Source organism: Gambusia affinis, linkage group LG03, assembly GCF_019740435.1.
Source record: "Gambusia affinis linkage group LG03, SWU_Gaff_1.0, whole genome shotgun sequence".
Taxonomy (NCBI): domain Eukaryota; kingdom Metazoa; phylum Chordata; class Actinopteri; order Cyprinodontiformes; family Poeciliidae; genus Gambusia; species Gambusia affinis.
The window spans coordinates 10158009-10172944 of NC_057870.1; the positions used below are offsets into that span (position 1 = coordinate 10158009).

Consider the following 14936-nt stretch of genomic DNA (forward strand, 5'->3'; position numbering starts at 1 on the left):
TTTTTTATCACCATGATCAGGGAAGTTGCTAAGAGTTAATTTCAAGATCGATAGAACTGAATACAGAGCCTTTTTGAGGCTACAAACCTTCCAGTAGGACACAAAACCCAATGCAAACAGTCAGGACTGCAAAGGATTGGTGAGATCAATGTGTTGGAATAACGTTGTCAAAATCAGGAGCTAAATTCAATTGAAAATCTGTGGCAAATGTAAAAAGCAATAAGCAATCTGACTGAGCTTTAGTGCATGGCAAAGGAGAAAAGGGGAAAAACTTCACGTTCTAGACATGTAAAGCTGGTTGAACCAAAATATCTGTAACAGGACAGGCAGCAAAAGCTGTGGATCCAGGTATGAATCCTTGTGCAAGGCCCTATACAGCTAGTATGATTATGAATCAGGTAAAGGTGTTGCATTGATCCACACTGTTGCTGGAGCTCACAGGACAACATCCACCTGACTGAAAAACAAGATCAGTGCAGGTTAAATGTCAACCCAGCTGAAGATTGGCTGGAATCCTAAATGTCGTGTTGGAAGTGTTTCAGTCCAATGATCTCTGTGTGTTTTGTGTGTATGGGTTGGTGTGTGTGTGCGTGCGTGTGTGTGTGTGTGTGTGCAGCTTTAGAGACAAGGTGGTATTCCCTGTGTACTCTGTGAGTAGAAGTGGAGTTTCAGCGTTCCCAGTAGCTGCAGGTGTATAATCCATCACTGCAGAGCTGCTTACAGCGTTTGACTTGCTGTGTCAGAACCAGAGTAGAGAGGACATTAAATCGGACTTACAGCCCTTAGATACTAACCGCTACGGCAAGGCATGACAATGCAAAACACCTGATGCAGACACAGTCATGGAAATGTTGAAAATCTCAGTTACAACCAGGAAATCTATCAAAGACGGGCATGCACACTCATATTTATTTTTATTACTACCTTTTGTTTTTTAAGCCAGTTTAAAGAATTTGAACACAAAGTTTTAGTGTTCCATAAGAGAAACAGAACAAACAGCCATGTTTTGAATTGAAGTGACAAATGTATCTGTGCAGCAACTTTATATTTAAAAGTGTCTTTTGAAGTATCACTGTATCCTCAATTGTTGTAGCCAAGATAAACCTTGCAGATATTCGGATTTTCTGCCTCCCCTTGTTTGCACCTCTCCTTTATCCCCTGCCATCCTCCATTCAGTGTGCCTCTCTTTTTATCATCTGTTCTCACCCATCCTTCTCATCTTTTTTCCTCTGATTGCCCCATAGGCCCCTCCTCTGGTGATGATCACAGTAGGCGTGTGTGTGCGTGTGTACTCACATGATTGCCGTGACCTTGTTGCTACCCATTTTTTGGCTAGTTTGTTGTGCAACTATAGCGTAGTTAAATCTGCTTCATATTTTGTGTTTTAAGCATTGACATGAAAAGCTAGATATCTTCTATATCTGTGGGTGAATACACAAAATGAACAGATTTAAATGTTTCATCAAGTGGAAACACAAACCAAGCTAAACAGGCCTTCAAACAGTAGTTGTAGTAGAGATAGTTTTCACCCTCTCAAAGTTTGGTTTAGCTGTAGTATTACATGATGCTTGGTTTCCGTGTACCATTTAACAGATTTAACGTTTTGTTTTTGGCACGGTATGAAAAACAACAACAGAAAAATATGGAATCAGTGTGAAATAAGTTTAAAAAAACCCCAACAACAGTTCTTTAACATGTTCACCATATCGGTTTTAGATTTTCCATGATTTAGTGTGATTTTATTGAAGTGGAAGTACTGATTATATAATAATAATAATAATAATAATAATAATAATAATAATAATAATAATAATAATAATAATAATAATAATAATAATAATAATAATAATAATAATAATAAAAGCTGTTTGTTGCTCTGTGACTGAGGGCAGTCTGGACATTACACTGACATGGAGGGATGGTATAAAATGCACAGGCAGAGAACTGGGTGATCAATAACAAAGCACAACAGATAAGTCTGACACAATGTAAAAACAAATAAGTATTAGGATTTTGTTACATTTGATTTTTTATTCTTTTAATTTAAAGTCAACCTGTTACACTGGAATAATGTTCACTATAAAGTACATACCAAAAGCATTTACCTCTTTGAACTTTGTCACATTTGTTATGTTACAACAACAAATGTATTTTATTGGGACTTTATTGCAAAATGTTGCCTAAAAAGGAGGATAATTGAAAAAGCGCATTGTTTTTCAGGATTACATAGTTTGTATTTCTGGCATGGAAAAGGAGGCAGATTGTGGAAGAAGGCTACAGGAAATTCTGATGAGTGCTCTCAAATATAAGCATTACAAAAAAATGTGTTCTGTCTCATGCCATAATTGTCTTTTTCTTTACTGAGTACAGTTAGATCTTTTGTCAGAACTACAACAGTAGACTTGTTTTTAATAATACAAACATTTCCTGAGTTTTGCTGTGCAGCCTTTATTTCTGAATAACCTGGGTTCATATGCGTCTCCAACATTTACTATGACAGATGGAAATAAGGAAGTGAAGTACCATGTGTTGGAGAGCGGGAGCGTGTCTGCGTGTAGAGTTAGCTGTGAAGGTAATTGACCCATGCAAGTTAACCGCAGGCAAAAAAGATTTTCCTCTGCTTACCAAAACATTAATACATTTTAAAATAAAATAAATTATATAAATTATATAAATTATATTTTTCTTTTCTGGACAAAAGCAATAAAAATATTGAGAAATTTAAGTCTTGAAATGCTGTGATTGATTCTATCTGCACTAGTGTTGTGTGAAGGTCAGTTCACCATAACACAGTCACGCAAGCACAAGGACTCAGCTAAAATAAAAGGGATAATTCACAAAAGCCTCTGCCGTTGACTCAGAATGCATGATGGCAAAGCAGGTTTGCAGGGGGCGGATGCTGTAAATACCATAAGCAAGAATTATGGACCAGGAAAGGCATAGAAGGGAAGAAGAACCCCATGCAGTGCAACACGTGAAAAAACAGGGAGGGATGTAACTGGAGAGAGCTATGAAGAGGAGAGATTACCAAGTCAGGAAGGAGTAATGGGGGAGGAGGTGTAGGCGGACTGAAGCGATGAGGTAGAGACTGATAGTATGTAGTACACCAACCCAGTGAGGGAGAGGCTCAGCTATTATCTTTGACACAACAGACAAAGGGATTGCGTCACCCTATCATTACTTATTTCTTCTTGTAGGCTGACTTTTTCCTCCTGAGACTCCCCTCGTCTCATTTAGTCTCGTAAACTTGACTGCTTTTCTTTCTTTTCATCTGTGTCTAGTGTCGGCTGACCTCGTGTACACTTTTGTACTCTAACTTCTCTCTTTGGCTCCACTGCAACAGCACTCGTACTATTTTTCACTTTTCGTCCCAGTGTGAAGGCTGACGGTTGAATGTGTGGCGCTGTGTGGCCCTGGTGCAGCTGAGCATGGCTAAACTGCAGTAAGATCCCAACATCGCTGCAGAGATTAGGCTGTTTGAATAGTGCAGCTAGCTCTGGATTGTGTGTGCATGTGTGTTGCATTAAAGTCAAAGACATTTTTTTTTTTTCATCTTCAGGGTGTTGGAGGGCTGGGCATAGAGAGGGTGTATGTGACGGGACTTAGTGTGGTATTTTAAAGAAGAAAGCTGATGTCTCCAGCACCCTCTGCAACAAGCCTCCTGGACAGATTTTGTGGCAACTCTGAGAGTGTGAAAATCCTTAAAAATAAATTCCCATTTTACTATATCTGCATCATTTCACATAAAAAAATATATGTATATATTTTTTTAAATTCTGACCTTTAATCTGAATATATTTATTTGATGAAAAAATTACTCTAGGTTAGAAAATAAATTCTTTAATTTTTTTTCCCCAAAATCTCCAGTGGTGCAATTTTGCTTCCCTTAAAAAAACCTTTAGAATAAATCTAACTGAAAGAATTATACTTTAGTTTATTTTTAAAGTTGAGCAGAGTTTTGCGAATTTCAGTAGTATTCATTACATGTCTTTTTTCTTGGGGCAAAACTATGACATGACACTTGAGGCCATTTTTGCAAGCCACTCTTCAAAATTGGGAAGACAAGCGATCATGCAATTCAAGTGATTTGTGTTGATCTTCATGAGTTGATAAATGGTTACAGTAAAATTGCTTCTTGCTGGGACTTTCCCGTATAGACAGTCAAAGAGTGCATCTTTGATCCTGTGGGCCTTAGAGCACAAGATCACAGGTGGTTCAGCACCACTAAATAAATCTTTTTTCATAATATTTCAGTCCCGAGACCTAAGTCTCGTCTGAGCCACATCATCACAAAACTAAGCTAATTAGATGTAATTGTTTTATGGCTGAATTAAAGAAGTACAATCTTTAGGTGGTATAACAAACTTTCACAGGACGACAAAATAAACAAAGCCTTTCTGCAAAACCTTATAATGGGTTTCTGTCTCTGTCAAACTGCCATATTTTTCTCAGTTTTAATCATGCCTGTATTTGCGTCTGGAGCCCTCTGCAGTGACTGGCTGAACACTTCAGTTTTCCTTTACTGAAACAAAACTGGCAGGAGGCAGAAGGGATGAATCCCATCAAAGTGGCACGATGTAGCACAAATATGATTACATGCTGCTCAGCATAAAGGAGCCGCCGATGGTGCAAAAAGCAGAGAGGAAGCTAAAGCAAATACTCTAAAACAGAGTGGAGGTCAGAGGAGTGTAAACTGTGTAGAGACAAGAGAAATAAGTAAAAAACAAACTGGATGAAAGAGAACGTGTACGAATGGAACATAAAACAGAAAGAGTGACAAATACAGGTACCAAGGCGATGCCTCAGGGCGTACAACGTACAATGTTATATGAATAAAACAGGATGGCTGTTTTTGTGTGGTGCTGAAACAGTTTGTGGTGCTACGAGTGAAGAGCATCAAAGCATGAAATCATAGAGGAGGTCGTGAATGCAGCGCGGTGCTCTTTCTTCTTGGAGGGCTCCTTGGTGTCAGGGCAGAAAGCAACGAGCGAGGGTCTGCCCTCACCCTTCTGTCGTGGATGTGAATCTTTTGCTTCTGCCTGAGAAGTCTCCAGGCTCTGACAGACCATACGGGTCTCCACCTATAAAGTCAGGTGTGTATCTTAGGAGCAGCTTCATCAATGCAGAGATATTGAAATATCCAGCTTTAATCTATAAGCTTGTCTCCTTGAAAAAGACAGCAACTAAAATTCACAAACTGTGTCAGGTGACTTCTGACTGCATGCAGTCAACCCCAAACATGAATGTTGTGTTAATTTGGGGTTCTGGTACGTTTTTGAGGTTGAACTGAGAAAACAATACATAATCATTTGTTCCCAAGTGCTCATTGTATTAGGAATTTTTTCTAATCCACACAGATTCAGCTCACATCCTCAAACAGATGCAGCAATGAACTGCAGCGATGTTTGATTAAATGTCTCTTCAGTTAGAGCCGGTTGAATTGGTTAATTTCCTTTACAAAGGTTTCTCCATTTATTTAATGTAAACTCATCGAAGCCAGTTTTGAGGTGAATTTGGTATGATTACTTGTTTACCAAACACTTGTCTTCAAAATGACTTAAAGAGTCGCTCAGTTCACCTAGTAAAATGAACAGTTACTACAAGTGAATATAGATTAAGTTATTATCTACATATAGGAAAAATATACAGCCTCCGAAGGTCTAGTGGAAATTCAGGGGGAAATGGTCCATAACATCTTTGCAGGAGTCTCATAGAACACAAATTGAATTGTGTTAGAGGATGTCTGTGCTATTTTTGGATTATATTTCACTACAGTGCAGTAGCCTCCTCTTAGTCGGTGCCAGGCCTGCTGACAACATGCTGAAAGATACTGTGGAGTTCGACTGGGACAGAACATCAATAAATTCATTACGCAATTGAGTGTCTTGTGAGCAATGTACTTACAGCTCCACTGTTTGGGGGACTGTCAGGAGTCTAAAAGTAGGAAATAGATCCTTTTTTTTGGTTTACTCTTTACCTCCCTAAAATGTTCACTGAATGTTATATATGGTAAATATATGATTTTTTTTTTTTATCTCATACAAACCTGGTGCATCTACTGAAGAGGCCTGTTGTATTTGAAACTGAATTTATGTGGACTTCTAATGGGCAACTAGAAAGACGTCACATTTTTCAGCCAGCTCAGCTAAAAGATCTGCAGTAAAGCTGTCAAAAAGGTTTTACTGCAGCAGAGAATACACCTGCATGAACGAAGACTGAAAGTCAGTGCTTCTTTCTCCTTAATACACTGCAATGGCACAAACTAAGTGCCTTCATGTCTGAGTAAAATCTATCAACTGCGATGGATTTATAAGTATGGCAGTTGCTTATAAATCAACTGCAGTGAAAAGAAAATTGTCCAAATCAGATCTCTTGAAGATGGATGAATGTTAACGAAGGTACATGCATGTTAATGTTCATTTCTAAAATATAATGTTTCTTTCTGAAATTGAAGCATCTAAAATAGAGAGAAATGCAGCTGGTGTTGCTCTTAGCAGCACAAAATCACACACAGTAGCAACCGAAGCAGCACTATGGCCTTTTCTCCTCGGGGCAAATTCATGATGATCACTGAAAGAAATCAATGCTGTTTTGTTGGAGCATTGATCTTGTCAGTGATGACCAAGATAAAAGAGAGCTGAGGGCTCTTTTGTTAAACTAACCTGGATTGTGGTTTACATTTGTCTTTTTATCATTCAAAATTAGTTTTTTTTTTTGTCCTCTTTGTTCTGTATTTGTTGTCACATAAGAAGATACACACATCAGCACTTTTTTCTGTGTGTTTCTGAACACATTTTTATTGCTTAAACAAAAAAAAAAAGCTTTGCAGAAATGGGTTAGTGGTAGAAACAATCGTAACTCCAATTCAATACCTTGGAAAAGTATTCACAGGCCTTAAAATTAGCAACATTTTGTTAAATAAAATATTGTTCAATCAATATTCCTCAAGATGCATCATTTTTCAGTTCACTTATGATTAATTTAAACCCAGCCTCTGAGTTTTGCTTGAGAACATTTGTGAATAGCAAAACTTCAAACCTATTGAGAGAGGACAATCTGCTGAAAGGATGCAAATGGTAGTGAAAGAAAATTATTAGAAATCCTGTTTGCAGTTTGCCGCCAGACTTGTGACATGTGGAAGAAGGTTTAAGTGAAAAAAAAAATAAAATCCTTTTCTGGATTACAATAATAGGAGCCTCTCTGCATAATAATCTAAAAATTAATCTAAGAATAATAATTTTACTTTCACCTTCTGTTGGTCTTCCAAACAGAACTAAAGGACGTTTGTGGTTGCAATGTAAAAAAATGTAAGATGAGTAAAATTTTGTAAAACAAAAATATTTTTGGAATATTTAATATAATATATTGAATACATGATATGTTATAATAACAAATATAAGAGAGTCCAATCTGTTAGTATATACAGTGTGTAATTTGTAAATGGAAATAAAAAAGCAGCTTTGTTTGTTCTTTTTCTAGGCAGCATTGTGTACCTGGGGATGATGGTTGGAGCTTTCTTCTGGGGAGGAATGTCTGACAAAGTGGGCCGCAGACATTGTCTCCTCATTTGCATGTCCACGAATGGCTTCTTTGCCTTCCTGTCATCTTTTGTCCAGGGATACGGACTCTTCCTTCTCTGCCGTATAGTTGCTGGCTTCGGGTAAGTCTGATAATGTCAAGGTCAAGACGCAATCTCATATAGTGGTAAGTTGGCAACACTAAAGAAATCTGCTTCGACGTCAGTGGGGCAACTGGCAGCTCACTGATTTCAGTCAGTCACAGATTTAATTTGTGAGACAAACGATTTTAAATGTGGGCTTCCCAATTTTTCTTCATTCTTGCGTTCAAAAAAATTCGGCAAGATTCCTTTGATTATACTTTCACTTTATTCATCATTTTTGATCCTATGAAACTTTGCTTCAATATTTATTGGTGTATCATGTTTTTTTTTTAATCTTAAAAAATTGTTATTTATTGTTCGAGCCAGCTGTAAAGTGTGTCTTGCACTTACATCAGACACTGTGATTTAATATCTTGGCAATATTGCTGTTCGTTACAGAGCTAATTCAGTAATTGCACCTACATCACTCTCTCCAGAGACTCTCAGAGTAATTGAAACAGCGGCCAGAAGGTGATCTGTCTCTGAATGAATGCAAATTCATATTCAGTCTTGTTTTCTGCCATGTTGTATGAAAACAGGCCAAACAGTTTCACGAAACAAAGCAAAACCACCTAAAAGGATCTTTGCAATCTGACAAATTTGAATGATATAAATAAACGTATCATAAAACAGATAAAGCAAGTGTTGTATTTGTTGACGCAAAGATCTGTAAAAATTAAAGGAGACAATCTAAGTCATATTATAAGGACAATCACATATACCACTATATCCCTACACAACCTAATTTTTTCATTAAATCTTAACCAAAGCAATCAATGGGGGACCTACCTATTTATTCACTTTTTTGTTGCTAATCGAGTTATAGAACGTATTCAGACAGCTTGAGTATTTTCAGTACTTTGGATTGATAAATGGACACAGAGTCTATATTACCATATGATGCCCTTTATTTTGTTGCACTTTTTTAAATAAGCCTAGTAATGACAACATTATTGCCATGTTTTAATGCTTAAAAAACAAATGAAAGAGGAGTGCTAACTGCATTGGAAATCTAGGTATTTTAGGGAAGTTCAACAGTTTATACTGATTGGTGCGAAGTCGTTCTTTCTAAAGGGATTTTTCTCTCATTCTTGCAGGATAGGAGGTGCTGTGCCCATTGTTTTCTCTTTCTTTGCGGAGGTGTTGTCCAGAGAGAAAAGAGGAGAACACCTCAGCTGGTTGTGTATGTTCTGGATGATTGGAGAGATCTATGCATCTGCCATGGCCTGGGCCATTATACCGCACTACGGTGAGTTCACAGGCCCACCCAAATAAAAGAGTCACTCATAGATTTAAAAAAAAAATAGCTTAAAATAAATTGGTTCTCTTAGTTTCTTTTAAAGACAATCAGCTCATTAATAGTAGAAAGCACCCAGAGCTAATAAATAAAATAAAAGCTGAAGTATGCTGCCGGTTATGCTTTCAAAAAGCTTTGTTTTACAGATTGAGTGTCACAGTACACAATTTAACTTAAGTGTCTGACTGCAGTTACCCATCTCCCCCTGCTCTCGCCATAATTAAAGTTTGAGGTGTTTGTTTTCTCTGCCGTGTGAATCAATCACCTAGAAGCGCTCAGTGTCATCCAACTGGGAAAGTTGAGAGTCAGGAGTGAAATATGTGGAGGTTATTAGAAGACAGGCTGCAGGGGTGTTGTCTGGAGATTCCAGTTTTAAATGTAAGTGAGGTCATTTCAGAATACGGCCATGTTTCATTGAACCCTGGAGGGTTGCTGTTAACACTTTAACAATGTTTATCATCTTTTTAAACTTGGACAACTGTTAAAAATATGGGAAATTGTGGCAGTACAGAGAATGAGAATATTGTGCTATAAAAGTGTAAATGTAGCCTTGAAAGAAGAATTTAATATGTAAAGTGGGCTGTGATAGCATAAAATTCAGGATGCAATGAAAACAAGCTTATTGATAAAGAACGCACTGTCCTGCCAGTTACTGACTTCACGTTTATTCCTCTTTCAGTTCTGAAGGAAGTTATTATTACTATTTTTTGCTTTGTGTTCTTTACTTCACATAAACAAAATGTTTCTGTGACTTAATTCAACTGTGCAATCCTGGAAAAATTTTTAATTGCAGTGCAAGGCAATAAAACTAGTTAATGTGTTTTGTACTTCAATGCCAGACACACAATCTACTGCAAAAATTTGACAAAAGAGCTCTGATAAGAAATACATGAGGATCATTCTAATACTCCTTTTAACATTTTTTGTTCTCCCAGTTAAAGGGAATAATATGATTTACGAATTTCTTCACGCAAACAAAGGTTCAGGTGATCCCAAAAGTTTCTTAGATCTTTAAATTTTATCCTATTAGATTAGAAAGCATAGGGCTAATGTTGAATCAAGGTGGCAGCATATTGAGGTTGTTCTATTGCTTTCATTCTGCTTTATTCTTTTTAAAAGCTATCATTTGCTCTTTTCTTGCTAAAACATTTCAGTTTTTTTGATGATTATTTCTTCTTGTTTTGGATGTTGCATAATTGAAAGGATTTTCACTTTTGGACAGCTGTTGTGATGCGTAGCCATGGCAGCAAGGTGTTTGTTTTACATTCAGGAGCAGCTGATTAACATTTCAAACGATCAAATAAAACCTCAACTTCAGGTCTGTTGCAGTGCTGACAAAAACAGGAGTTCCTACAGCTACAACTCTTTGGAGAATGTAGGATAATTTGGGTTATAACAACATTAAATTTCCCTTTGGGATTAATAAAGAATGTTTGAATTAAATTTGAAATAAACTGAATTGCATTTTCTGCACTGAATTATCCCCTCTATCACGTTTCAATAGGATGGCAGATGTTATTTTCTGGTGATTTTACAATTATCTCTTTGTGTAGAGCATGGTTTTCACACTAGGACAGGATGATTTAAAAAATGCTGTTCTGGATTTTGTTGAATTTAAATAGTAGAATAATAATAGCTAAAACAAATATTCTGTTGAAAGAAGGGATTAAAGAGTTTCGGTTGCACGTCACCTCATTAAGAGTTAACTAGGAAATGCCTGTCTATCTCCCTCCACCACGTGCTGTTTTTATTTCTTGCCTGGTTTTAGACCTGCTGTTCCTTCCTTTTACTGGATCCTATCTCCTCCTGCTTTGTTCTCTCCACAGCTCCCCGACTAACTCCATCCCTCCTTTTATTACCACTCCTCTCTCCGTCTCTGCAGAGTGTTCTTCTTGATCAAGCATAATTAGATTTTTCTCCTTGCTCTAATAGGACAAAGCTACATCTAGAAGTGATTTATGACCAGCCCGTGCTTTAGCCGACCTGTGACGTCATTCAGAAAGAAGCGCAGTGTGTGTGTGTGTGTGTTGTGGGTATTTGTGTGCTCATGCGCTGCTACACGTTGCAGTGGGTGAGATTTTACGAGTACAGCAGACACACAGGTCTTTCTCTAGGAAAATGAAAGAAATAAAATCTGACACTGAAAGAGGTCAGTCGGGTTAAGACACGCACACACACACACAGAGAGAGAGAGAGGACCAGTTTTAGTTGAGGGCTTGTTTTATTACATGCTACTGCCTGGCTCTGCTACAGATTCTTTCATCAGGATGGGCAGAAGCTCACTGATATAGAGTTAGTACGATAGCCCTCTAAAACCAGAACTTGACACGTCTTTAGGGGGTCACTGTGCTGTCAGGTCTTTTGTTGTCATATTATAAGGATAATAGTTGCCTCACTGTGCTCTTATTCTTACCTCGGGTACTTTCGTAGATTGTCTCTAAAGAACCTATGTACATTCTGATAGGTATAAAACTGCACACAAGTCAGTCGGCACTTGCAGTTTAGTTTTTTGTTGTTGTTGTTGTTGTTGTGTTAGTTGAAGAACAAACTACAGTCTGTACCACTAATTTAAGGAGGTGTTTAAAATGTAACCCCGCCCCCACTTCATCCAGGCTCTAGCTTAAAGGCAAATAAAGTGAAGCAACATATTTTACAAGGAATTCTATAGATATGTTTTCAAGCAACAAATTTGAAAGATATGTCAGATAAAATGAGGTGCAATGTGTAAACCATGACTGCCTCCTTCATGACTCTGCAAGGATAAGCATGTTAGATAATGGATGGATGCATGGATGGATAAACCATCTTAGAGAGCTTCCATGCTCACTTAATCAATATATGCTATATATATATATATATATATATGTGTGTGTATATATATATATATATATATATATATATGTGTGTGTATATATATATATAATATTTGAGTGTAATATAACCTCTATATTGAGAAACTGTCTAGTAGCTAGCATGACAAGATTTAATGCCAGGCTTAATTTGGCTTTATTTTTAATTGCACATAAAGAACCTCATCAGCTATTGGAAATATATTCGAGCAAACATGTTATGAAAAACATTGCATTGGAATTTATTTAGCATTATATCTTATTCTCTCTTGACACCACACTGCTCAAATCGGATGGCAAAGGTTGGATCACCTGTTGAGGCGATGAAAACAGTTTGACCTCACATAAGAGCAAAGAAAAAGAGAAATCGAGAAGACGCTCAGCAGATAGGAAGGTGTGCAGATTGTTTTACCTGATATTTGGTTAAGTTTGAGCTACAATCTGAGTGGAATTGGGTGACTTAATTAAAAAACTTTATTAAGCAGGATCACACAGAAACTATTATCACTAAAAGCTTAATTTTAAATAACTCAGATCAGTATTAAGGGGACCAGTTAAGATAATTACATGCTCAGGATAGTGCAGAACACAATTTTGCTTGTATTTAATGCGCTGAATGAAATACGTGGACGGGAATATCAGCGTAGGACTTAAGCCTGGCGGAAATCGTCTGGTGGTGAAAGCTGTAAACTGTAAGCCATGCCTCTTTGGTCCACCAATCACAGGAATGCGACATGAATATTTACACAACCTGCGATCCTCGGGTATGAAAAGGATCCACAAAAGGGGTATTCATGATTGTGTTTTTTGGGAACCATGATATGAAACAAGTTTAAGATATTTATGCTTTACATGTATTTGAACCTCAGACATTAAGCAGATATTCCCAAGTGCCAATTTTTTTCTTCCTAGACATCAGGGCCCAAAAAGACGAGGTTTCAACAAATCCCGAATACAACAAAGGAACTTTTTGCATGTCTATAAATTACATAAATCCAGTCCTACATATAACTAATTTTGTAAAAACACCCCATTAAGCGTATAGATTTAAACTTGAGACTGTAAAGAATGGATCCATCTGCCCATCTATCTGTTCATATTTAATTCAGCTATTCATCTCAGCCTGAGACTCGGACATCCTCAGACAATCATGTGCCTAATTTCTATAATGAGATTTCCAGTAGTATGAAGGGAACACTGTCCCTCGCTGGCAGGAAGTTGTACTATATTTCCGGAGATAGCTGAATCTGTTTCTCTATCTTAATCCCTTCAGATATAAATATCAAAGAGCTTAAAATGCTGAGTGTGAAATTCTGCTGATCCAGTCAAAAATTGGTTTTGCCTGCATGGTTTTGGTGCAAGATTTACAAAAATAGATATTTTTTGTAGTTGTAGTATTTTATTTTCAATTCAGATGTACTACCTCTCCCTCAGGATACTGCTGCACATTTCTTTTTACAGTCAAGGTTTTTTTTTTTTTTTACTATGTTCTTTGATAAAAATGGCACAAATGAATCTGATTACGTTATAGTAAATAAAAATAAAATCAGAACTGGCTTAAGTCAAAATTAGCAGGTCGTACAGAAAACAGAAAATCAGTGGATTCTGTCTTGTAGAAAAATATTTTGCTGGTACTATACCTGAAAATATCCGTCCCTTCAGTATGATGCTGCCACCCCCATTTTTCACCATGAAGGTTGTGCGTTCATGGTATTATGCACATGTTAGTTATTGGTTAAGTCTGAGCCGAGCATCTCCTTGCATACAAAAAACTGTAAACACAACTTTTATGGTTCTCTTTCAGCTTCTCTTTCTTCTGGTTCAGATTAGTAGGTTACACATCGAGTACCGCAGCTTTTTTCCAAAGTAACAATGACTTTCTTGGCTGATTACTGCCTGCCTGGTAAATTTAACTATGCGTTGCATTTCATTGATGCGCTGGCGATACAAATACAGTACAGACCAAAAGTTTGGACACCTTTTAATTGAATTCAATTAGAAAGTGTGTCCAAACGTTTGGTCTGTACTGTACATTCAGTGCTAATATCAACTTAAATGTGCTACAAGTGCATCACAATAAAATTAAATCTCATTGAAATTTTCATTTATTTCAATAAGTTAATTCAGAAACACAATATATTATATTGATTGTTGTTTTCAAGCCTTTATTGCAGTTTTTGAGGTGATTTTCCACATATAGCTAACAAAAAACAATATTAAAGGTTAGAATGTTTCATCAGACCAATTAAAATGATGATCTAATATGGAAATGTGGGCTTAATGTTTGACTTTAAAGCAGGTGTGTCTAAAACCTGCTTAAAGGTTGTTGTTTTCAAAAATATCATCAAAACACAACTCATTTATTGAGAAGTACCTCTATAAGAACTTATCTTGCATCTCCTTTAGACAGGGTGTTTATTTTTATTTCTATGTGAACAGAATCTGTGAGAAAAGTTTTTATTTTAAACTGTCAGCACATTCATCAAAAAACTCTTGGATAAAAACTTGCTCATGCTATTTGATGTGTTGTAGGGAATGAGGCAATAATGCACACTTAAATGAAAATTAGTGTACATTACCCCGTAGTTTGAGTACAAAAAATACTATCAAACTGTTAAACGAGTATAACATGCTAATGTCTTTTTTTTTTTTTTTTTACCTTTGCAAGCCGTTTTGTTTTTACCTTGATAACAGTGGTTTTTAGCTGCTATCAGAGCTGGATTTTAACACACTGTGGGATTATTTCCAAACAGCCGTTTTCTGGCAGAACCATTAGCATTAACCCCCTCCCTACCCTGTGGCTCCCCTCCTACGCCTTTTGATGGATAATGGTGCCGCATTCCCTTTGGAGCTGTATCTCCATGAGCCACGATCTGTGGAGAGACGTGGGAGGTCACGACGAGCATGTGGGGCCCCGATTTTTCTGCATCCTGTGTAATAAAAAAAAAGAAAAAAAAGTGAAGTCACGAAGAGCACTCACAAAAGTCAGCATGTGGCAGACTGTTCATGTTCATGTTCAAGTTTCTCCTGGCTGCTTTTAAACCTACTCACACATTTTCAAATCCATGGATAAAATGGGTTTCAGTGTAGAAAACGCCACTAAAAATGTGTGTCAAGGCAGCATATGCAC

At 37.0% G+C, this 14936-nt stretch overlaps 1 protein-coding gene across 2 annotated transcripts in view; it reads left to right on the forward strand.

The window, feature by feature from the left end:
* The window catches only part of sv2ca (synaptic vesicle glycoprotein 2Ca), a 34119-nt gene that overhangs the window by 7658 nt on the left and 11525 nt on the right, over window positions 1–14936 (forward strand). For both annotated transcript variants that reach the window (XM_044110888.1, XM_044110889.1), the window contains exons 3-4: window positions 7480–7660; window positions 8758–8909. In XM_044110888.1, coding sequence (XP_043966823.1) covers window positions 7480–7660; window positions 8758–8909 — 333 coding nt within the window. The remainder of the gene's footprint in view (window positions 1–7479; window positions 7661–8757; window positions 8910–14936) is intronic.